The sequence below is a fragment of the Notolabrus celidotus genome, chromosome 7 (genome assembly GCF_009762535.1).
Source record: "Notolabrus celidotus isolate fNotCel1 chromosome 7, fNotCel1.pri, whole genome shotgun sequence".
Taxonomy (NCBI): Eukaryota; Metazoa; Chordata; class Actinopteri; order Labriformes; family Labridae; genus Notolabrus; species Notolabrus celidotus.
In genome coordinates, this window is record NC_048278.1 from 3,937,219 (window position 1) to 3,961,547 (window position 24,329).

A 24,329-nucleotide genomic window follows, 5' to 3' on the forward strand; every position below is an offset into this window, starting at 1 on the left:
TGTTTTTGTTGGAGAGCTGCATCATAAAGATATCACTCTCTAACTCTGCACACTGAATCAAACGTGCAAAGGGGAGGCATGTATCTGCAGTGCAGGTGAGACACTGATCCATACAGGCTCACCTCAGGGTGCTGCTAAACTGCAGAGTTACACCTGAAACACTCCACAGCTCGTAGCTCCACACAGATTACTGTCCACTGAGGGAGGCATGACATGTGCCAAGAAGGAGAGCCTGTGTAGTCCAACCCTGGCCCAGTCTCTGCAGGACTGTGCAGGACTACAGCTGTAATGTTTACAGGAGGAGAGGCAGCAAGAAGAGCTTTAACATGTTCTTCTGCTGCATGTCAACACTACAGCAGAATCCTTCAGGGTCAACACATGAGAATGAAAGTCTCTCTCATATGAAACCCTCACTGTGAGCTGAGTCTGCCTCACTCTCCCTGCACACAGTCATTAGCTCCTCTGCTCACTAAGTGAATAAACAGCAGCAGAACTCCACCCATACGGGACTGCTGGGGAGAACTCCTCAGACTGGGACTCCCTGAGTAACATGGACCAGGACAAACACTGAGGACTGCCATGTAGTCTCACTTCACATGTCACACAGCCGCTCTGAGGTGAGCAGACTGAAGGTTTTAAAGTTAGAGGAAAGTTACATCATCGTGCAGAGAGCAGGGAACATGCAACAGGCAGCAGGAGGAAGAGGAGGAAGAGAAGGAGAAGCTGGACTCACCAGATGAAGTCGGTGCAGTGGCTGCAGAAAGTCGGCTGCCTGAAGAAGCGAGCTATGAATTTGTGGTTCTTCACCTCGTGGACGTTTTTTTGCCTCAGAGCACCTTTACGGGCAAACCGGTTCGCCACGTCCCCGGTGGAGGACTCGTTAGAACCCAGATCAGCCATGTCCCCCTAAAACCAGAGCAGCGCTTCAGCTGGATGTCAGGAAGTGATTTCAGTCCGTGTGTCGAGGCGCAGCCCTCAGCGTGGAGCCAGCAGAGCTTCAGCACAGACACTGGGCTCACTGTGAGTGAGAGTGTGTGTGTGAGTTTGTGTTTGTGAATGTGTGTGTGTGTGTGTGTGTGTGTGTGAGGGCTTCCCTGCCTGCTGACACTGGGCTGCTCCGCTGACAGCTCAGCGCGCAGTCAAGGCAGCGCCTGTTAAACACGCTACATCCGGTTTCACCTTCAAAAATAAAAGACGCTTTGACAGAAAGGTGAAAATTCTTAAAGAGGCTTTTCATCCAGTACCCTGCTACTGAATTTCACACATTTGTCTGTTGTAGAATAAATTTAAATACAGTTGTAGAATATTTTTTTTAATGTGTCTTGTAACCAAGCAATGACCTCTGGTCTAAAAATATGAGTCAAATGCGGAAGTGCTAAAAACTGCAGTTCATCGAGGATCCGCTTGAGGCTGGCTCCGGAAGTACAGGAAACCACATACACACCAATTCAAATAGACGATCTTTACAGCAGAAATAAACATGTTTACAGCCTGGTTCAAAAGACCAGTGTAGTCTGGATAGCTCATTTCTGATATAGAGAAACAGGAAATGTGGGGAGTACAGAGAGGGGGAAGACATGCAGCAAAGGGTCATGGTTGACACTCACACCAGGGACCACCGCAATGAGCCATGAAATATATCTTCTTTTTTAAAAACAGCACGATAAATACAATATCCTTAGTCACATAATGTGTAATCTGAATTAAAACTTGTATAAAAAAGATGATCTAAGTGTGTAAAGTTAATGTTTAGTTTCATGTTTCTGACCTGAGGCACAGGATTCTTGCTCCACTGACTCTTCTTTGTAGTTATTATGGTGTATTGATCCCTTTTCAAAACAAGAGCTTTTTGGGGTGCAGAAAAAATGTGCCTCAAATGCATTACATTACCACCCAACAGGTGGCAGCACAGGGACGCATTATGTCAGTCATAAAGAGTGGGCTTCAGTGTCTTCTTTCTCTATTTAAAAGTTCTACAATCTCTTCTATCGAGCTGCTTTTAAGATTTAATGCCTGAAACCAACTTCCGGTTGATGGTCTGTGTGTCTTCCTGCAGCTTGACGCTGCTTCGCTTCCTCCTTTCCACTCCTGCTGATGTCACAGAGAGAGAGACAGAGAGAGAGAGAGAGAGAGAGAGAGAGAGAGAGAGAGAGAGAGAGAGAGAGAGAGAGGGAGGGTGGGAGGAAGGGAGGGAGAGTGAGAGAAAGAGAGAGAGAGGAAGCCCCACAACAGCGTCAGAAAATTGGAAGGGGGGCGTCACCGTGTGGAATAAAGGCGAATTACACACTTTTACCTGTTGTGGAGGAAATGTGGCAGGAAAGTTATGACTGAAAATTCAGAGATCTGAATTTCTTTCTCAGAAGTCTGACTTCTATCTCAGACTTCTGTGAAAAACAGTCGGAAAAGAAGTGGGAATTCGGAGACAAAAATCAAGATAGGTGAAAAGTGTGAACTCTGAGGAAAAGTCAGACTTCTGAGAAAAAGTCTGAATTCTTAGGATAAAGTCAGAAAAATGTCTTTTTTCAGGGGCCATTGTCGCCTTCTGTAGAATGTGACCCATCTTATTTTGTGTTTCTGAATTAATGTCAGAGAACAACCGGCTCTGAGGCTGTTGTTAAGATTAACTATTAACATTTTATATCTGGTTCTCCTTAACAAGCATTTCAAAAGCTCACTTCACTATGTGATAGTTTGTTTAATTAAACTCCCCTTAAAGCTTTTCGTGTTTTATCCATTTAAAGCCTTGAGTGTGTTTTTAAATTGTCCTTAAAGGCACTATGAGGAGTTTTTAACTGGCTGAGAAACAGACTGAAACTGATACTGATACCTCTTTATGACCCTCAAAAGCAAACAAGACCATCTACAACAACACTGATACTTTCTCTGTTGTCATTTTAATGTCTAAAACTGCTCTGAGGGGGTAGGTGTCAGAACAGATGATTGACATCTCGCTTTAGAAACACCCTTTTTTGGCTGTTTTCATGGCATATAATCACATTGTAAGATAAGTCTAATTGTTAAAAGACAACAGGATGAGGTTATTGTCTGAAGACAATTATTTTGCATGTACAGGACAAGAGATAATAGGTATCACTTAGTCCACAAGGGGGCGCCATAATCGATACAAGCTAAAAGTTCCTCACAGCAGCTTTAAAGATCCTCTGCTGCACTTTCACATGTCTTCTCTCTCTATCACAGCTCGGTTCACAGACGCTCTGCCAGCTCCTTCAGGTTCACTGACCAGAGACAAATATTTGCAAATGAAATCAGGTAAGATAAACCAGATCTACTGTTCCCTGAAATCACGTGACGTCGGGCCCTTTTTGTTTCAAAGAGCAATCAGTTAAAAGAAACAAGAACAGAGGATAGAGAGAGCTGCCAGCATCATGTGTACATTTCATTCAAACTCTGACTCCTCTCTGCTTATTGATCTGCCCTTCATGGAGTTACCATATAACACAGAGCAAATCGTTTGACCCAGTTTGGAGTTCCATAGTTCCCGTGGTCATAGATCTGCTCGTCACTGAGTCCCACTTCTGTGGAGTTAAATTGACGACCACTTATTGTATGAAACTTTGAGTGTTTGTCTTCACATCTTCTACTAAGTCAAAGTTTCAGCCTGTTCTGAGTAAACATGCAGGAGCTCAGACCTTTGTGCACAATCAATAGGAGTTTTTGCTGGCTTCTGATTGGCTCAGACCATCAGTGAGGCCAGTTAACCCAGCAGCCCTTGTTTTGTCCCCGTCTCCATCTAGACACAAGGTGCAGTGAGAGCTCTTCACCTTCATGAAGATGGCTCCGACGTTTGCTCTGCTGCTCCTTATCCAGCTCGTGTTGTTCACCGCTGTGTCATCAAAGAAAGGTAAAATGAAGCTGAACTGTTTCTGCAGATTATTTTCATATTTCTGCACAAAATCAACTTTTATTTATTTATTGTGTGTACATCATTCTTGTTCATGTGATGGAGGCAGTTTGTCACTTTGTGTGTTTGCATTTGTTGCACCTTTTCAACATGATTGTTGTTCCTAACTTTAACTCCCAAATGTGTGTGTCATTATTTTACTATGTGTAATATTCCTAATGCTCCTCCAGTGTGCCCCCGCCCTTCTGTCGCTGACGGCATCGATGAGCTGATTTTAAAACGAGTGTACGAGGTCGGAGAGGAGGTGACCCTCACATGTGAACAGGGATACCTGCCGTCAACAACGACCCCACGCAGGATGACCTGCACCCCCACAGGAGAGTGGACTCTGATGTCTGACCTGGCATGCTCCCGTGAGTTGACCTCAATGTTCTTCTTTTCTTCCTCCTCTTGCACAAAATAAAACAGCTTCCTCTTTCTGCCGGCTGTCTTTGCATCACAAAACCTTCAGCAAGTGTAGATCCAGTCTTGTCCTATCTCATTTCCTGCAGCTAAGATGTGCCCGATCCCCGGCCCTCTGCAGCCGTTAGCCATGGGGAGGACAGAAGCTCCGTTTAAGACTGTGCTCAACTTCTCGTGTGATGACGGGTAAACGTCTCAGATCATTAAAGATGTGTTCACAGTGATGAACTTCAGAATAACATGAGTGTTTGTTGGACAGGTACGTCATGATAGGAGTCAACGCGAGCAGTTGTTTACATGATGGGACCTGGAGCAACCCACCGCCTCTCTGCAAAGGTACTGACGGAAGATGGAGGTGGTTCTAAAACATATGAATAGAAGGAGGCGGTTTAATCTGAATGCAGAGTTTTTCAAGTTTAGAATATCTGTTTCCATAAAATACATCTCTCAACTCTCTGTATCAGAAGTGTTCTGACTTCCCTTGTTTCTCTCTGCTTGCAACATTTATGACAACTGACAATCATCCAATAAGAATGAAGTCATTCCCAGGTGAAGCACACGGGCAATGAGATAAGAGACGAGAGGATTGCCTTTTCTTTTTTGCCGTGAAGCAGACGATATTTAAATTTGGTCGACTGAGCTGCTCTGATATTTTTTCAAGAGCATACCCAGAGTAAATGACCACTAATGTCAGTTTTCCTAATGTTATCTTTTCTCTTCTTCCAGCCGTGAACTGTCCGCTGCCCCAGCCTCCCAGAGAGGGTCGGATTTTCCATGATAAGACGGTCACCGGAACCAAAACCATGTACGGGCAGGGCTGGACCTACGAGTGTAACCCACCCAAGGCCCCGAGTCACGAGAGGGGATCCTGCATGGCTGACGGGAGTGTGACCGAGCCTCCCGTGTGCAGAGGTCACCTTAAAAAAATCACTGAATGTAGACTGTGATTATTAAAGTTGGTCTGACCTCCTGACAGTTTTTAACCTGTTTCTATTTCAATCCCAGACGTGAGCTGCTCCGCCCCCACAGGCATACCAAACGGTTTCATTACCTTTGCTGTGATCAGACCTCACGGCTACAAAGAGAAGCTGAAATACGGCTGCAATGAGCACTATGTCCTGGATGGTGACGCTGAGATTCAGTGCCAGAACACCGGAAACTGGTCTGCCAAGCCGGTGTGCAGAGGTGAGTCTGTGGAAATCTACCCTCAGGTTCAATCTGAGTGTTGAAAACAGACATTAACGACCGTGTTGTCCCTCCAGCTCCCTGCACGGTCGGCATCAAAAGAGGTCGTATCTTCTACAACTCCAAGAAGCTGTGGATCGCTGACCTGAAGCCTAACAGAGTCCTCCACGGAGAACATGTGGCGCTCTACTGTATGAACAAAGCTGACAGGTGCGGCTACCCTGTGGCCACCACCTGTAACGATGGGACACTGCCCATCCCAGAGTGCTTTGAGGGTGAGTTGCCAACAGCATGATGAAACCATAGACTTCAGTCGATCCAGTATGAGGCAAAGAGGTGGAGTTGAGGCGGGCCTTTAGCCTCCTCGCTAACAGCTACAGTGTGTCCCCTTAATTATGCAAAACTCGTCTGTTTAATATCTCCAAAAATAAAGAGTTATAATAAATCCCCCCTGTACAGTGTGTGCTGATAGAGAAATGATCGATTCAGACCGTAACTGTTTTTTGAACCAGGCTGTAAACATGTTTATTTCTGCTGTAAAGATTGTCTCTTTGAATGGGTGTGTATGTGGTTTCCGGTGTTTCTGCAGCCAGCCTCTAGTGGACACTTGAGGAACTGTAGTTTATAACACTTCTGCATCAGCTTCATACTTATAAGACCAGAGGTTGCCGCTTGGATAAATCTTATTCAAACCACATAAATGTAGGTAGAGTCTGAAGACTGCCATTTCTCCGAAGATGGAAGAATTACTTTTATCAGTCATTATTAATATTTTAGGAATATTTTTGGGGCTTTTTGCCATTAGTTTGAAAGGATAGCTTGACAGAGACAGGACATGTGGGGAGAGAGAGGGGGGGATTAACATGCACCAAATCTTGCTGGGTCTAAGAATTGATCTTTCAATGTATATGGGGCGCCTTGTACAAAAGCACTTGAGTCTAAACCAGTGGCTCCCAAACTGGGGGGTCGCCAGACACTGTTGTGGGGTTGGTAGAGGCCCTCCAAACTCGAAAATCATTGAGAGCAAAGCCCTCATTGACAATGACATCAAGCAAATAAAAGAAACATTAAAATGCATGACAAGCAAATAAGAGATAAAACCATAGACTGTATAAAATATGGACGTAGTATCCGTGACGTCACCCATCTGTTCCTGAGAGCTGTTTTGAAGCAAATCGACGGCAGCAGCCATATTGGTAATGCGGAACTCAACTAGGCAGAGTGTGACGTAGTGTGAGTCTCTTAGCCAATGGCTGTGTGTTCCCGACCGGGAGTCACGTCAGTCATGTCCTTATTTGGGCAAAACTCATAATCTTAATATCTTCTTAACCGTCACGTTAGAAAAAAATTCACTCCCGTACAGTGTGTACCATTAGAGAGATTAGCGTTGTAGGGCCAAGCCGTTTTTTGAACCAGGCTGTAAACATGTTAATTAATGCTGCAAAGATCGCCTTTTTCCCATTCATGTCTATGTGGTTTCCGGTGTTTCTGCAGCCAGCCTCAAGCGGATTTTCGATGTATTGCAGTTTATATCACTTCCGCATTGGCTTCATCGTTTGAGACCGGAGTTTGCCGCTTGGATAAAACCTTAAAAGTGTGATGATCAATTAAAAAACAGACAACAATTAAAAAGTAATGTTAAAACCATTAAAACATAATGTTCACTCAAATTCAGTTAAAACAGGAACAGTCAGAGATTAAAAAGTTTAAAACTAATGATTTAAAATGACTGAAAGAATGAATATAAATAAATATTGTTATAATTTTGTGCTACACGACCCCTGATGACATTCTGCTGCTTCTAGCCTTTTTTTAAATTACAAATAAAATATGCAAAGTTTTGGAGTCTGCAGTCTCTAGCCCTGTTATTTTTGTTGTCACAGACAAAAAAGTTTGGGACCCCCTGGCCTAAACTGCTCCTAAATCAACTAAAAATGGAATTACACAGATAACATAACATTTATATACTGTTGCTGAGAAGCATGCAGAAGTTTGGTCTGAGTAGGGAAATAATGTGCTGTCAAAATGTAATTTGGGTTTCCGTTTTTCTTTCAGAGCCAGGAAAGATGGACTACACCTTGAGGGCTAAAAGCCTTCCATCAGAAATCCAGATGTGTGCTACTTCACCCCCAGCAAGCCCTGCAACACCTGCAACACCTGCGACACCTGCAAGAGCTGCTACAGCCGTATAACTTTACAGAAAACAACATTAATGATGACTCTATGATAAGCATCTTTCATTGACGGTCACATGTTTCACTTTGTCTGTCACTTCAGTAATAAAGTTATTGTTTTGATCGACACACAAATAATGGAAACAAGTTTGAATCAGTCTCTACACACATTTATAACACAATTTAAGGAATCTTCATACTTTATACTCAACTGCTGGGACCAAGACCCACGTTGATTAACAGCACTACTTAATACTCATACATGTTCAGCTAAAGAAAGGGGTGTTGCTGCTGAGGAGTGCTCTGCAGCACTCAAACTCAAACTCAAACACCAACCTGACAAAATACAAACTCAGAACACAAACAAGAATTAATGAAATAACCATGATCATCTTTACCAGCTGTGACATTTTAGTCTTGTGTTTTAAAGGTTCCCTTTGTTATCATGCACTGCTCTTCAGAAACATGCAATCAGCAGCAAACCTGAGCCAAATGAATGTTGTTCCAATGAGTTAAAGTCCGCTGATGGAGCTCCTCACTTCCAGTAAAGAGTCACAAAGATTGCGTTTATTGCAAATAGCAGGCAAAGAAAATCAAAAAAGCAGTGAGCGGTGACTTCATGCTGCTCTTATCTGTTGACTTAGAGAGAAACACAAACAGCAGAGAGAGAGGGGACAGACATTCTGTGTTTTTACTCCACACACACACAGGGAAGCATCGGGAAACATCTGCACATCTCTGCAGAGGATGGAGCGCACGCTGTCTTTGACTCTGCTCGCTCTGTTTGTGGTTTCCACCGCAGCTCAAGACAATGGTAGGTGCTGCTTTCACAAGCTATTACATGACTTTATGTGTTAATCAGTGTGGCTTTAGAATCAGGGTCTTTTTAAAGGTTTGAGAAGTTACCCTGACTAATCAAGGGAAGTTAAAACCTGGTGGTCCCAACAACAGATACAGATTTTGACTGTAATGTTAACATTGACTGATCCCTCGTCATAAGATGACTAACACTGATAAGGTGATTATAATAACTATACAGTGAAAATCTCAATGGTAATAACTGTATTAGTTTGACATGTGATAGTCAGACTGGAGTGTCTGCAGACTGACGTTATATTTGTTTGTCTGTGGAGTCTGTTTCAGGCCGCAGCTGTCCGATAACATCGAGATGGAAGGACTCCAGAGGTACTTTAACCCCGGAGCAGAGTTAGCCCTGTCCTGTAAGCACGGATACACCCCCATATCAGGCCCGCGGACCATCGTCTGTGCTGCCAGTGGAGAGTGGACCAAAACCAAGTACAAGTGCATACGTGGGTCTTCATTATTCTAGTGACAGCTGCATGACACAGTTCTCTTTTAATAGTGTAACTCTGGTGCTGTAATCTTAGTTTAAATATTCAGATATCACTGCTTTATTTTACATTTCATACAAATACAAAGTTTGGATGTGATAAAAAAAATGTAACTATCTATTTGTAAAGTTGTGCAGACTGAAATGAACATCAACTTCTCTCCACATTTAATTCTGAAATGTCTTAAAATGTGATGTGAATTTTTTTAAGTGATTTTTTTGATCACACTTAGACAGATATTTGTTTATCTGCTAATTTGATATTTTTGGTGTGACAATATATTTAAGATAACATCACTGTCAAATCTAAATGCTAACTTCTAATTGATCAATTTTACATTGAAATATTAAATACAAATATTCAACATAAAATCTTAATGTTAAATATATATCTAAATGTTAGATTTATGAATATACATGTTCAACATTAAATCAAAATGCTAAATATAGATTAAAATTAAAATTTTAAATTAAATGTATTTAATCTTAATGTTTAATGTTGAATCTAAATGATAAATCTAAATGTTAAATTTTGAATCTAAACGTTAAATGTTAAATCAAAATGTTAAATGTTGCTCTGCGATCCTAAATATTTAGCTGTGTATCGCTTTGTGAAGCATTTATTTTGGTACTTCCACCGGGCGGCAGTGTGAATTTGATTATAAATTAAATATTTAGGATTGTAGAGCAACATTTAACAACTAGATTTAATATTTAATATTTAGATTTAACAGTTAACAAGAAGATTTAACATTTTACATTTAGATTTAACATTAAACATTTAGGTTTAACATTAAACATTTAGGTTTAACATTAATCATTTAGGTTTAACATTAAACATTTAGGTTTAACATTTAGATTTGATTTTAACTGTGATTTTATCTTCAATATATTTGTCACAACAAAATGAATATTGCTCTAAATGTTGCTGTTTTTAAGACATTTTGAGGCTAAATGTTGAGACATGTTGCTGTTATTTTCAGTGTGCACAACTTTACAAATGGTGCCCCATGATTCTCAAGATGATTTGGGGAGTAGTATTTACCTAGCATACTAAACAAATTATAATTTATATCATTCAGTTGAATTTTCCTTCAGCTGGGAGAGAAAGCATGTCACGGTCATGTGTGTTGTTTTCTCTCTTTACAGCCAAACGCTGTCCACATCCCGGTGATCTGTCTCATGGAGACATGTACTATGAGGACAACGTGTACCAGAGCACAATCAACTATACCTGTTATGAAGGGTAAAGCAACAACACCTTCAGTCTGATGTGAGGTCAGAGTCTGTAAGCATGAACTTGACTGGTTGTTGTGGCTGCTCTGCACAGGTACACTCTGACTGGAGATACCTCGTCTGTGTGCCTGGCCAATGGAACGTGGAGCACACCGTTACCACAATGCACAGGTATGTGTTTACAACGACCTCCAATAACAGCAGAAGAATAAAGCAGGAAGGATGATACATGAGGAGATATTCTACTCTACTGTACAAAACACACCGCCTGTTGTTGGATGACAATACAAGCTTCATTGTCATCAGCCGTTAGCTATACGTGACTTCCAGCCACATGTGCGGCAATGTGTACAGCCAATTAGCAACTTGAACTGCATTATTTCTTGGTCCATTACATCCCACAGAGTAGCACCCATTCATCTGTTTCCGGTGAGTCTCAGTTTCACTGTAAATACTAGAACTACAGAGGCTTCACTCTGGCGTAATGCGTAGCAGCTGATGACATATGTCAATCAAATTAAACATAGGCAACAGTCACAACACAACATGGAGCAACACAGAGAGAGTAGCCTTGTCCCAGTCCAGGTGCTGCAGCCTTCAAAGGACCCAGCCTGAGTAGACCGGTCTACGTAGGATTCTATGTTTACGTCAACACTGTCTGTACGCTGGCGTCACATACTTGTTGTCTAATAATAGGTAGATAGCTGGCTAATTTGGCTACCTAGCACAACTAGCAGCTAATACAGCCAATCACCAACATGTCAATGATAGTTTCATGTTTTAATCTGTTTGTCTTTTATAATATTTGTACAGATCGCTATTTAATTGAAACCATTTGATGGTGCATTACCCGGCTGCCATTTCGTTTGATTTGAAGAATTATAGGACGTTGGGCCACGAAGGAAGCCGGGAAAAGTAGAACACATTTGTGCAAGCATTTGATGCACTGCAGTGACACATCAGGTCTTCAAATGCGGCCTTCGAAGGCTGCAACCTCTGAATTGGGACACAGAGAGAGCGTCCCAAGCCTACACATTTATTCATCTGACTCTGAATCAAGGGACAAAAAACTCCAGCATCTGAACATGATTCATTTCAAATGGTCTCTCAGTGCAGAGTTAAAAAATACTTATATTATTCATGACTTTTATCACTACGTAGTCTCCAGGTTCAGGGTATCAGGAGCATGTGATGCCAGGAGCAGAAGGCCAGACAAAGCTGTTTTACAGTTGGGAAATTAAATAATGACAACAAGATGCCATCTTCATTTGTGGATGTGCAGCCAGGGATGGCACACGGGAGCACAGACAGAGCGGAGTCATTATGTTGACTTGTCGTGGATTATTTATTATTGGTTAGACATTTATTTCACAACAAATATCCAAGTAAAACCGTCCAACTTAACACCCAGTGTCAGAACATTTTCAAAAACTGAAATGATATTTCCAAAAGGGATTAAAGTTCAGTTCTAATATTTGGTATGTATATAACAGTATGTACATGTGACTATAAATATCACATTCAGAAAGTTTTATTGATATGGATCACCAGAGCCTTTAAAAGAAACAGCTTCTTGTGATTACAGGTCTGAAGTTTGCAGAAGTTACATCATCATGCAGATTTGTACACACTTAGTCAGGTGGACTCTAGAGAGGAGAAGAAAGCAACTTTTACAATGATAGTTTTGTAAGGTTGTTCATTTCGGATGCATCCCAGGAAGTTGTGAAACCTATGAATGCTGATTGGCTATCCTCACGCAGTCTTTGAATTGGTAACTGCACTTGTATCTGTCTATAGACACAAACAAACTGTAGTCAGATTACTGCAGATGGGAGTTTGGATGTCAGTGTTACACCTCTTTGTAGGAACAGTTTTCCTGCATTCACCAGAGCCTGCTGTGCATGTCTTACAAGGAACAACACATAAACTGTAAACTCTCTCTCTCTCTTCTTGTAGCTGTTACCTGCGGTCTGGCTCCAATCCCACAGAACGGGATGATCATTTATGACATGAAGATCACAGGGAACATCACTGAGTTTGGCGTGGGAGTTTTGTACAAGTGCCGGCCTCCATTCGCTCTTTTTGGTGAGGCAAGAGGCGAGTGCACCGCGAGCGGCGACTGGACCGAAACACCTGAGTGTCGAAGTACGAAAATGTGAAATTCAGAGAACTCTATTATTAACACAGAGTAGTTATTGATGCTTTTCATGGTCACAACTGTCACTTTACATGTTCCATATGTCCGTTTCTAACATATCATTAATAGAAATGAGCTTTCTCTCTTTCAGTGGTGAGCTGCCCTCCACCTGAGAACATAGACAGAGGCTACATGTCCATCAATGACCAGAGGGACTTTGACTTTATGGAAAAGGTTAATTATGGCTGTCATGGGGACTACGTTCTCGATGGAAGTCTGGAGATTGTTTGTCAGAAGAACGGGAACTGGTCTGAAAAACCATCGTGCAAAGGTAGAGCTACAATCTCATGAGGTGAAGGCCATGAGTCTAAAATATATCTGATTCTGGCTTTGGAGATCCCAGTTTGGATCGACCTGTAAGCCTCTGAATTCTCTGAACTGCTACGTTGGACCAATACTACTCCTCAAATGATCAGATCATATTAAATGTGGAACAAAATGCTTCCACCCTGAGTCATGTTATGTTTCTTCTTGTTGTGACTTCCAGCTCCCTGCAGTGTTGACATACAGAGAGCCAGGATCATACACAAGGGACAGAGAATCTGGATCAAAAGCTTGAGTCCAAAGAGAATCTTGCATAGAGAAATTATTTCAGTCTTCTGCATGGACAAGATTGGGAAGTGTGGTTATGCAGTGCCGACCCAGTGCATTGATGGAAAACTAAAAATCCCAGACTGCTTTGAGGGTAAGAGAAATCAAATTTAGTTTGTTACATTGTGTTTAAATTGTGAAATTACAGACGCTGCAGGTGTCTTTTTTCTGCATACATGTTTATGTTTTTATTTTTCTTCCAGAGCCAAGACAAATCGATTACAGCATGCGTTCAACTTCACTTCCGTCTGAGATTAGACAGTGCTGAACCGGCAGAAGATCTCCTCTCTGGAGGTTATTGAAATACTACAATATGTAAAATGTGATGCGATTTTCAACCCCCTGAAATTAAACAATATGATCTCACTGAAGCTGTCGGTTTCTTTTAATATGATATTGTGTAAATTCAACCCTCCAGACTTGCTTTTCAGAGTGACGCTGCTGCACACAGAGGACGACGATTTCATGTTGTGGCTGTCAAATTAGATCCTTGAGTAATTTTGAGGGATGAATAAAAATAAAAATAAATAAATAAATAAATAAATAAATAAATAAATAAATAAATAAAATAAAATAAAACGCATTCCTTGATAAAATGAATAAGGAGTGCGTATACAGATTATACATGCATTGAAAAATACCATGTGTGTATATAGAGGGTATACAATTCCCAGACATGTATGACAAATGACCTGGAAATAAAATAAATCAATAAGTAAATTTATATTAAGAATAAATTAAATTAAATTAAATTTAATTAAATTTAATTAAATTTAATTTAAATAATTTAAAATAAATAATATGGGGCGCTGGTGGCCTAGTGGTCTAAGTCTGAGCGTCCCACGTATAGAGGCTATAGTCCTCGTTGCAGAGGTCGTCGGCTCGACTCCCGGCCGGTCGACCCTCTACTATGTCTTCCCCCGTTCTGCACACCCCACGTTTCCTGTGTCTCCACGGCTGTCCCGTCAATAAAGGCAAAAAAGCCCAAAAGTATATAATAAAAAAATCTAATACAAATATAAAATAAAGAAGTAATAGATAAAAAACATAATAATAATTATTTATTAGAATAATACTTGCAAAGAAGATAATAAGAATAATGCACACAACAATGAAAGGAAGAATATAAATTAAATAAATCAATGAAATTAATAAAAACTAAAATGATTGATATAAAAAAAACAAAAACAGGAAGAAATAAAAATATATCAACTAAAACTGAAAAATGAAATAAAATAAATAAATAATCGATACAAATATGATAGTGATGTCAATTTAAAGCTGCTGTGAGGAACTTTTGTTTTGTATCGATTTTGGCGCCCCTCTTGTGGACAAAGTGATACCTCTTATCTCTTTTTCTTTACATGCAAAAGTAGTGTTTTCAACAAAAGCCTCATCCTGTTGTGTTCAACAGTCAACTTTATAAGGCAATGTGATTATTTTCCATGAAAACAGTCAAATAAAGGCCGTTTCTGAAGCAAGATGTCCATCATGTGTTCTGACACCTACCCCCCCAGGGTGGTTTCAGGCATTAAAAATGACAACAGAGAAGGTGCCAGTGTTGCTGCTGATGGTCTTGTTTGCTATTGAAGGTCATAAAGAGGCATCAGTATCATTTTCAGTCTGTTTCTCAGCCAGTTCAAAACTCCTCACAGGGCCTTTAAATAAAAAATAAAAATGACATAACGATATTAATTATTACTATTCTACTAATAATAATGAAATAGATAAATGTAAAAACAAAAAAAGAAGAAGAAATACAAATAATAAAGTAAAAAAATAAAGAAAAGTGAAAAAAAAAGTTAATTTTTTTTTTTAAAGAATAAGCACCATATAAACCAACCTTTTAATAAAGCAAAACAACAGAACATGGTCTTCATTGAATGTAGATACTCTACTACAGAAAGAGCTTAAATCCTAAAAGAACCAACATTGAGAGCTGTTAATAGATTTTGTGGAAAATGCGCCTCAAATCCTGTAAAATACTCTGGAAATATATGACATGATTTCTTACCACGAGCAGTCATATTGTGTTTAACTTAGGAGCAGATTTTCCTTTAGTTCTGCAGAATCTGCCCACAGCGCGCGCTCTCGCTGCTTCTGTGGTTCTGTGCACGTTGACGAACTCTCGTGTTTTCTCGCGAGATCCAACGAGTGAGACTTTCTTCTCGTCCAGCATGGCGGCGCTGTATGAGGGCTACACGTTGTGCGGACTCGTTCCAGCTTTAAATCAGTCACATTCAGGAATTCAAGGAGTGGAAGAGGAGAGAGACAGTGACCATGTCGTCGTCACAGACTCGACCAGATGTGTGACCTTGTATAAGGTAAGGTTTAATGTGTGTGTGAGCAGAGCTGCTAACCTGGGCCAGCTGACCTGTGTGACTCGTGCTGGCATCTTCGTAGCATCAGTGATACAAACAAGCAGGGAGACGAGACAACGGAGACTCTGTTGGTTCTTCTATTTATTCATGTGTTCGTGTTTCTGACAGGTTTCGGACCAGAAGCCTCTGAGCAGCTGGGCAGTGAAACAGGGACAGACTCTGACCTGTCCAACAGTCTACAACTCACAGACCAAAGAGTATGTGGCAGTGTCAGACAGCAAGGTAGGTCTCCAGTCTTTCCTTCATCCTGTTTGTTGTCACATTTCTTTATGGAAGGGGTTTTGGAGCCTGCTTTGCTGCCATCAGCTCTAAATGCATACAAAAGGTGCTTTTCAACCGCAGGAACTTTTGAGGAACTTTGCACATTCCTACAGCAGGAACCAGGGTCTAAATGTAGTTCCTGGGTAGTTAATCTCCCCACAAGAAATGCCTACGATCTAGGCCTATACTGCTAAACGTCTCTGAGTGGTCGAGTCCCCTCAGTGTTTTTAGTCCCCCCTCCGCCCACAATAACACACCTGGATCCACTCCTGAACATTGGTCTTCTCTGAGCCTGATGGTGTTAATGCGTCTCTGTCAGCTCCCAGTGTTCCAGTCTGAAGAGTGACCCTGTAAACTGGAGACCTTCAGCTGAACCTGTCAGTGTTTGTGGAGTTTACAACAGCTGTTGAAACACAGAAGGAGTCCTCAGGAATGCATCCTAGTTTAGTTTTTATTCTCCAAATATCCTCATCAGATATTTAATGATCGTCTAAAGATGTTTGTGAGGGATGCATCTGGCTGAGAGTCTCCAGTTAACAGGGTCACTCTTTAAACTGGAACACCGGTCCATCTCTGGCATGGCTTTGAAATCTGTCTTCTTGTTTTAAGTCGAGCGTTTCAGGCGTTATGAATCCTCTTTGTCTTGAGAGCTTGTCTCCTTCTACATTTTGATTCAATGAATCCTTCAGTGAACCCATCTGTAATAAAGCTTGATCAAAAACAGCACAAGAGGAATCTCCTTCATCAGGTTAATGTTGCCATACCCAACCCAACACCTCTATGTTTTGTTTTTAAGGTGATCAGAATTTGGAAGGAAGAAGACATACTGTTGGATAAGACCTTCAAAGCTACTGTAAGTGTGAACGTTGCTGCTCAGCTCCTCTGATTCAGGGAATTCTTCCCTCTGAAAGACAACCTACAGAAAAAGTCATCACACACTCATCCCTGCCTCCTTTTTCTCTCCCTCCTGCTCATCCTTTCTGCAGGTGTCCTCAGAAGTCTGGAGGGTCCACTCTGCACCTGGAGGGGAGCCTGTGGTCTTGTTTCAAAGAGGAGCTGTAAGACTCCTGGACTCTCTGCTCTCCGCTCCACAGCAGCACATCGAGGAAGTCCTTCCTCAGGAGGAGACGATCCGGTAATCATCCCTCGCTCTTTCTTTGCACTGATGCTGTTTAATACTGTCCAGATTGTTGCTGAGATGAAATGTCTTTCTGCACGTTCTTCCTGATTTAGCAGCTGAGTTGATTTCAGTCTGGACTTTGTGTTTGACTTCTTCCTACTCTTCTAACATCGCAGCTTCGTAGTACAGGCCTCTGCTGTCTCTCATCATGTGCTGGTGTGTTTTGTCTTTAGGTGGAGCACTTACATCGTGGCTGAGTCGCAGCAGTTTGTCATCTTCACAACCGAACAGGTAACATTACTTTGATAACCAGCGTTTCCTCTTACTGTGTTCCTGAGCTCCTCCTTTTTTTGAGTGTTTTCATTAAAGCTCTAATCCTCTTGAATGTCTCTCGGTCTTTCCACAGAAAGGGTGTAACTTCCTGTACCTGCAGAGACTGAATCCTAACACCCTGCAGAGGTACCGGCTGGAGAGAGAGGAGCCCGGTCTGTCCCCGCTCAGCTTCTCCGCATCCTACAGAGACAAACACCTCTGCCTGCTTTACCTCTGTAAGCCTTCTTTCCTGTAAACATCTGTAGTGTCTGTGTTTGGCCACAAGGGGGCTGCTTTAAAACAAGGTGTTTTTTTATGTCTATAATCACTTTAATGATCTGTCGTTTTCCTGCCACTCAGACCCGAATGGCCGAGTGTACCAGAGTGTGGTCTCTCTGCGAGGTCTGGGAGCCGAGGAGGCGGGCCAGGCTCTCCCGCTGCCCCGCAGCCTGCTGCTGGTGCTCCCCGTGGGTGAGGGCCTGCTGGAAGCAGCATCCGCCCTGGTTCTGGATGAAGTCCACATAGCTGTCGTAGGGGTTCCACATCCGTCTGCTGGAGCTGGTAACGGTAAATACAGTTCAATAAGAAGGCTTCAAATCAGGAAACAAAGTGCTCAGACATCAGCGTGTCAGGATCTGTGCAGATATCTGACAGATTTCAATATTTACAATATGACCTGAGGTTGGTTCGCAATGATTCCAGCGACTGCAGTGATCGTCTCGCTTGTTGTGGAATTTAAATATATGTATTCTGTCTGTTATTGAGGGCTAATGCAAATTGAGAATGTGATGAACTAAGGTTGCATTTGACACACGCCAAATGAACATGAAGGCAACATTTTGAAGGTGCACGCTGCCATTAACCTTCCTGAAGTGTGACAACTGAACACTTCCGGCGATATGGATCCTCTGGGCTGAGGCAAGGCAACTTTATTTATATAGCACATTTCATACATGAGGGCTGAACTCAATGTGCTTTACATTTAAACATTAAAAGCATTGGAAATATTCAGACAAGCATAAAAGAACACTATTAAAATGACAAATATAATGAAACAGAAAAGAAAAGGAAATTAGAAATATGTTAAGAAAAAAAATAAAATTTGCATTTAAAGTGAGTTAAAATGAGGCAAGATAGGAAGGCAGTAATTTCTTCTTTCTTTGCCCTATGACCTGTGAGGGATTACGACACGTTGTTGAAAGCATCGTAGCAGCAGGTTGAATTACAGGAGAACAGGTAACATCATGTGCACATAGGTAGGCTGGCTAAATAAAGATTCTTACACTTTAAACCAGAATGAATTGCACAGATGAAGACAAATATTTATTTATTCTGCTCAACCTTTTTTTTTTTTAAATTCAAACTGCGGCTGTGAGCATCATTGAATCACCTCTGGGACTGTGGAGGTCACGAGTCTCTGACGCGGATATTTTGAAGGTTGAAAAAGGACTGAAAAGTTTGAAGCCACTGATCTAGAAATACAAAAACACTGCACTCTGCACAGAACCGTTCTGCCTGATGAACGTCTCGGACTGAAACGTTGCCATTAAATATTTGTGCACGTTGGACAGTGAGCCTCACACTCCTCTCCTACGGACCTGAGCCTGAAAGAAGATGTAGGAATCACACTTTCTTCACTTTGATCCTCTGGTCTAGGACATCAAAACTTGGATGATTTGCTGATATGATTTTGTTTACGTGCTGAAGTCTACGGTGGCCCTGAAGGCCAATAGTAATCCATATTTAAAAAGTGCAATATAAATTTCACAAAACCCAAAAACATTTCACAGAACAAAAATGTATTTCACATAACACCAATACATTTCACAAAACACAAATACATTTCACAAAACCGGAAAGGGAAGGACCATGGAACTTGTTTGTGATTGGCTAAACCCAAGTCTGTCCGGCATCAGTCATTTATCATTTCCTGTTTACAGTGGATTCCTCAATAGCGTAATATTATAATAGTAATAATATTCCTCAATTCAAGTGTTTACCAGGATGGAAGAGGAGCTTGAGTTGATAGTGCAACACTTCAACAAGGGACATGCATATAGAAATGTATTTTGCACTTTTTTTTTTCCTTATAATTTTGGCCTTTTTGCCTTTATTTGATAGGACAGCTGAAGAGAGACAGGAAATGTGGGGAGTAGAGAGCGGGGGGAGACATGCAGGAAATGGTCGACCAGCCAGGAATTGAACCAGAGACCCCTGCGACGAGGACTGTAGCCTCTGTATGTGGGCCGCTTAGACCGCTAGGCCACCAGCGCCCCGTATTGTGCACTTCTGAAATGTTTATTACTATTGTCCTTCAGGGCCACCGTAGAATTCTGCAGGAACAAATTCAGAGCTGTCGTACAGTACGAAACGTGCACTCTAGAAATGTGACACAGTGGTTTTCTCCTCCCTCACCTGCCTCTCTCTCTCTGTCTGATATCACTGTGTGTGTGTTCGATATTTACAAGAGATTGTTTTTGTTTGAACAATCATCACACACATGAAAGAATAGAGCATGAAAGAAAAGCTTAGTACGAGTTCATCTCATTATTTCTGTCTTTTTTTCTTCAGACTTTCTCTGCATCTGGAACACAAACTTCCAGACGCTTCAGGCCGGAAAAGAGATGGCGGGTAAAATCTACGGACAGGTAGGACTTATTAACATTCAGGAGCAGAGAGTGGTGATGCATTCATGATGTTGAGGGTTAAAAGAGTTGCATGAGGCCCCTTCTCCTCCAGCCCTGCTTAGCTCCTCTCTTTAATAAGAGGCCAAGGTTCCCTGTCCTCCCAGCTGCTGGGTGCTGATGGAGGACTGTATGACTTTGGTAGAGCATGTTGCTGCTCTCCACTGTGACAGGGCCCGTCGTCCCTCCTCACAACTTTACTGCAGTTTACAATCCAAACTGATGCATTCATATTCTAACTGTGGTTTCTGTAACTGAAATTAACTCACGTTACTTTGTTGTCTTCTTTTCTCTGATCTAGATTTGGAGTTTTTCCAACAAGTTATTCATCCCTCATGGAAAGACTCTCTCTGTTAATCCATACGAGTGTCCCAAATCTTCCCTGGCCTCGGCGCTTGGGAAACTGAGGCAGACTAAGAGTGAAGGTGAGAGGGAACAAATCTTAAGTCCTGCTAGAATCATAAAAATACTTACAGTGATGACATGCTTCAATGTAATCAAAGAGAAATGACTCACAGTAGAAGAACAGAGAATTAAAAGTGTGTCATCTGCTCATAATAGTTCTTCTTGCTGTTTCAGAATCCAGAGCTGCAGCTTCTGTACCGTCGTGGAACAACCTCCTGCACGGGGACAAGGCTCAGCCCTCTAGAGCAGCAGAAACCAGGAAAACGGTGCGTCCTGTAATGTGTTGACTTTAAAGATGCTGCACAAATCCTCCTCAATCTGGCCTGCAGTGTTTTCTATAAACAGCAAACGCATGTTACTTATGACCGCTGCTGTAGCTGCCTGAAATGTGTTGAACTGCTGCTTCAAGTGCCAGGAGGATTCAGAAGAAGACAGCTTCTGTGTTTTACATTTTTATTTCCAGGTTTTACTTTGAAAAGCCTCCTTATTACACTTTTGTTTTTATGTGTAGAAGTCTGTCGGGTCAAACAAGTCACGCCAAAGTATGGAAAGAACATTCTTTAATGCTCCACAAAAGCTCAATGATGGAGCATAGATTTATATAAATCAGAGCAGCTCTGCACCGTCTGTGTGTTTCTGAATCTCTTTGCACCTGATCACAGTCTCTCTCCCGTCGATGTCATCGTCTAAAGATGTTTCTCTCTTCATCCAAACAGAGAACGACCCGAAAAACTCAATCAACTCCCAGTTCAACCACCGACCAAGTTCTGGAGCTCATCAAGGTAAAACTTTAACTCTCATGAGAAAAGTCCTTTTCATATTACGGACATCGTGTTAAAGTGAAATTGTCCTCATGCAGACGGCTGCAGCAGAAGAGGTGCAGAGAGAGGTGGACGGGCTCATCTCCAGATCAGACGTCCTGGAGCTGCAGCCCTCAGTGGGTCAGCTGGCATCGTCCCTCGTGTCCCGGAGCCTGACTGATCCAGCTTTTTACACCCCGAGCACCCTGGCTCAGCTGGTGCACACTCGCTCCCTCTGCCACAGGTCAGTGCAGCCCGGCAGCAAATATATATATATATGTATGTATGTATGTATGTATATAGATGTTTAATTATATAATAATCATTAATCGTGTAATATGACTTCTTCACCTTTTTCAGTGTGTGTCCTGGTCTTGTGCTCCTGGCCCTGGAGAAGAAAGACTACTTCCTGTGTCAGCTCTGCATGCAGTTCTTCCCCGATATCCCAGAAGCAATCACCTGCGCCTGCCTCAAAGCTTTCATCAGGTGAGACACGATGACACAGGGAGGAAATAACTCAAGTATGGGGTTTACTGAGCATATTACAGAAGATCACATGGTTAGTTACTAGAATCAGAAAAGCAATCATTTTGAACCAAAGGTTGATTTAAAACTGATATTTTTGCTGTTTAAAATCGTCTGCAACACTCAAAGTTTGAGATGCATCCAAGGAATCAGACGACTCCTCTTCAAAGTAGCTAAATTACCCGTTATAGCTCTCATCAAGCTAGACGTTTCCACTAATGGTGATGTAAAGCAAAGTAAACAGGACTGCGTGAAACAACGCTGCACCTGCTGGACTTTCTCTGTGCCACCAGTGCGACATTTTCTTTTCTGATCATCAGTCCCTGAATGCGTCATAGCTCACAGTTTCTGTATCTTTACCGTCTCCTGCAGTCTGCTGTTGTGAAATAACAGACTGTTGCTGTGTAATGACCAATCAGAATCAGGTACTTCACACAGCTGTGTAATAAAGTCATGCATCTGCTCCGTCTGTCCTGCAGTCTGCCAGACGTGGATGCAGAGAAGCTGAGCCTGGAGCCCGACAGCGTCTCCTTCATGGAAACCCTGACGGCCGGGCAGCGTGGCCCGACGGGTCTGCAGAACGGGTTCAGCCCTACGTCCTGTGATGAGGAGCGCACAGACCCCGTCGGTGGAGGAGGCACCAAAGAAGAAGACAAGGAGAAGTCAACCCCAGCAGAACAGATCTGTCCTGTGGGACTACACAAAGCCGTCCTGCTGTATCCTCCCGTGCTCACACTGGCACACACTCACCTTTTCTGTTACTTCAAGGCTTTTGTTTTGAGGCTGCAGCTTGTAACTTACTTTATTGCTTTGTTTTCATGTCTGGTTGATCAGGAAATTGTCCTTTTTTGTAAACAAACAGCATTTTGATTTCAAACATCTGTATAAATATGACATCTTAACTCAAGCTGCTTAGAAACGAGGTCCTAATGACGGCGTACAGCGACACTTTCCTTCTTCCACACCTAAAAGATCTTTCCTCTCAGGATGTTGTTGTGAGTAATCTGAATCTCTTTCCCTCTTCTTAAAGCACCACACTCACATTTAACATGCTTAAAGCTGAAGAGAAACCATGTTTACTGTGTTTATCTCCTCCTCCTTCAGCTGTTCCTCCAGTACCTGTCGTATCTTTACGTGAAATACTCCCAGGATGCTTCTCCACAGATGCACGGCTTGAGATCTCCAAATCAGTCTCAGGTCTGTATCAGTGTCTAACTGGATCATTAGGGCAGCCTCTGTTGATATATGAGTTTGCTAACTGTCTGCAGCTTAGGGGAACATCAGGTGACAGCTCTGCAGGTGGAAATAAAACATTTTGCAGGCAGGTATCGCGTCCAGAGAGGGAGGCTCTGCAGAGACTCCCTTTAAAAGTGATCACGTTATTATTCTCTTTACCTCTAAACATTAATGCCATGCTTTGATATTAATGATGCATCTGTTTTCTTGTGCATTGCATTATAGATCATGGATTGGGTTGGTTTGCTGTTGGACGCACATTTCTTAGTGCTGGTGATGACTCCAGAGGCTAAAGGCTTACTGCTGGACCTCCACCGCTTTGTGAAGTCTCAGGTAACTCCCCTTTTGTGCCAAAACAAAAACCCTCTGGGAATAAAACATTTAATATAAAACATATGTAAACATGTTAAAAAATGTCACAAGAGGTCCTAAACAGATGCTGTTTTTGTGTCCTCAGGTGAGACTGGTGTTCGAGCTGGGAAAGATCGAGGGCAGCCTGGAGGAGCTCAATAAGATGAAGGGGAAGAAGACGGACGTTGGACAATACTCCATCGAAGTTATTGAGCTGTTTTAAAATATGTACAAATTGTTTACTTTGAACAAAACATTGAGCATAGGTCCAATTCCAACTTTTCACCTGTAAGGGTTTGAAATTGTGTGCTTGTCCGACATGGTGTGAAAATTGATGGCATAGACGCTATCAGGTTCAGCAGCGTTTATGTTTATCAAAAGGATGGACTGAAAGTTGCAGATGTCCCTGAACCTTAATTTAAAGTTGTTAAAACAGGAAAATATGAGCTTTCAGATGTTTTGCATGATGAATTAAGAGTCTATCATTATTATGGATTAATAACTCTCGAATGTGAGAGTGAACTGCTTGTTTTGTATTCCACAACTAAATATTTGTAAATCTGTCAGCTGTTATTTTGTAATGTTACAGTAAGGCTTTTTAAGTTGAATAAAAATACACAACTATTACCAAAACCTAGATCCACATTTGGTTTGTAGTGAGGCTTGATTTGTAACAAAAAAGGACTTTAACGACTTGTTTCTAAATACTGTTTTTTAAATAGATCTCTATTTTCGTTTGAGTCGTTCTGAGAATCAAAAACTGAACATTACATTTGAACTAAATTACATTATGAGACAACTGGACTTTACTACGAGGGTTTTGGGAAATGGTAAGTGGTAGATGTGTTAATAAGAGAGACTGCTAGCGTACAACTTCACAGAATAAATACAATAGTATATGGATTAATCATGTAATCTGCTATAGTTAAGTAAAAAGTTTAATGTCATTTTTTGCGTAATTGATTAAGAGGACAAGATTTTGTGGGGCATTCAGAGTGATGGAGGTGTAGCAAATTTATGCTTAAGCTAACATCGTCAGAGGGGGAGTTTAGTTTGTGTTAAAACCGAACTCCTTCTTTGGGCGATATATGGTTTGAAAATTGGAGTATTAATGACAAAAAATGACTTGGTATACTAGTGACGACTAGTAAAAAAGCCATTACAAGAAAATGGTTAAATTTTGTATGAGATTGACA

General features: G+C 41.7%; 4 protein-coding genes across 5 annotated transcripts in view; 3 read left to right on the forward strand and 1 right to left on the reverse strand.

The window, feature by feature from the left end:
* Window positions 1-1,256, reverse strand: part of prkcaa (protein kinase C, alpha, a) — a 174,936-nt gene extending 173,680 nt beyond the window's left edge. Inside the window, exon 1 of the mRNA XM_034688503.1 lies at window positions 734-1,256. Coding sequence (XP_034544394.1) covers window positions 734-900 — 167 coding nt within the window. The 5' untranslated portion in view covers window positions 901-1,256. The remainder of the gene's footprint in view (window positions 1-733) is intronic.
* LOC117816303 (beta-2-glycoprotein 1-like) lies at window positions 484-7,821 on the forward strand. Of its 2 annotated transcripts, none has more exons than XM_034688506.1 (10): window positions 484-617; window positions 3,199-3,270; window positions 3,756-3,862; window positions 4,093-4,275; window positions 4,414-4,510; window positions 4,584-4,660; window positions 5,051-5,236; window positions 5,330-5,509; window positions 5,587-5,784; window positions 7,565-7,821. In XM_034688506.1, exons 3-10 carry the CDS (start codon window positions 3,787-3,789, stop codon window positions 7,699-7,701), a joined length of 1,134 nt encoding a protein of 377 aa, XP_034544397.1. In that variant the 5' UTR covers window positions 484-617; window positions 3,199-3,270; window positions 3,756-3,786; the 3' UTR covers window positions 7,702-7,821. The 2 variants fall into 2 exon arrangements, with proteins under 2 accessions (XP_034544397.1, XP_034544396.1); XM_034688505.1 differs by lacking the exon at window positions 484-617 and adding an exon at window positions 2,329-2,438.
* A 589-nt stretch (window positions 7,822-8,410) lies between these two features.
* Window positions 8,411-13,429, forward strand: LOC117816305 (beta-2-glycoprotein 1-like). Its single transcript, XM_034688508.1, has 8 exons — window positions 8,411-8,497; window positions 8,817-8,993; window positions 10,184-10,280; window positions 10,365-10,441; window positions 12,227-12,415; window positions 12,559-12,738; window positions 12,955-13,152; window positions 13,262-13,429. Exons 1-8 carry the CDS (start codon window positions 8,431-8,433, stop codon window positions 13,324-13,326), a joined length of 1,050 nt encoding a protein of 349 aa, XP_034544399.1. The 5' UTR covers window positions 8,411-8,430; the 3' UTR covers window positions 13,327-13,429.
* A 1,738-nt stretch (window positions 13,430-15,167) lies between these two features.
* On the forward strand, window positions 15,168-23,776 carry nol11 (nucleolar protein 11). Its single transcript, XM_034688237.1, has 18 exons — window positions 15,168-15,382; window positions 15,548-15,661; window positions 16,497-16,553; window positions 16,687-16,835; window positions 17,054-17,111; window positions 17,227-17,368; window positions 17,493-17,699; window positions 19,704-19,780; window positions 20,118-20,241; window positions 20,396-20,487; window positions 20,938-21,003; window positions 21,081-21,265; window positions 21,382-21,507; window positions 22,026-22,262; window positions 22,463-22,541; window positions 22,651-22,743; window positions 23,008-23,115; window positions 23,240-23,776. Exons 1-18 carry the CDS (start codon window positions 15,236-15,238, stop codon window positions 23,354-23,356), a joined length of 2,178 nt encoding a protein of 725 aa, XP_034544128.1. The 5' UTR covers window positions 15,168-15,235; the 3' UTR covers window positions 23,357-23,776.
* Window positions 23,777-24,329: the final 553 nt, after the last annotated feature.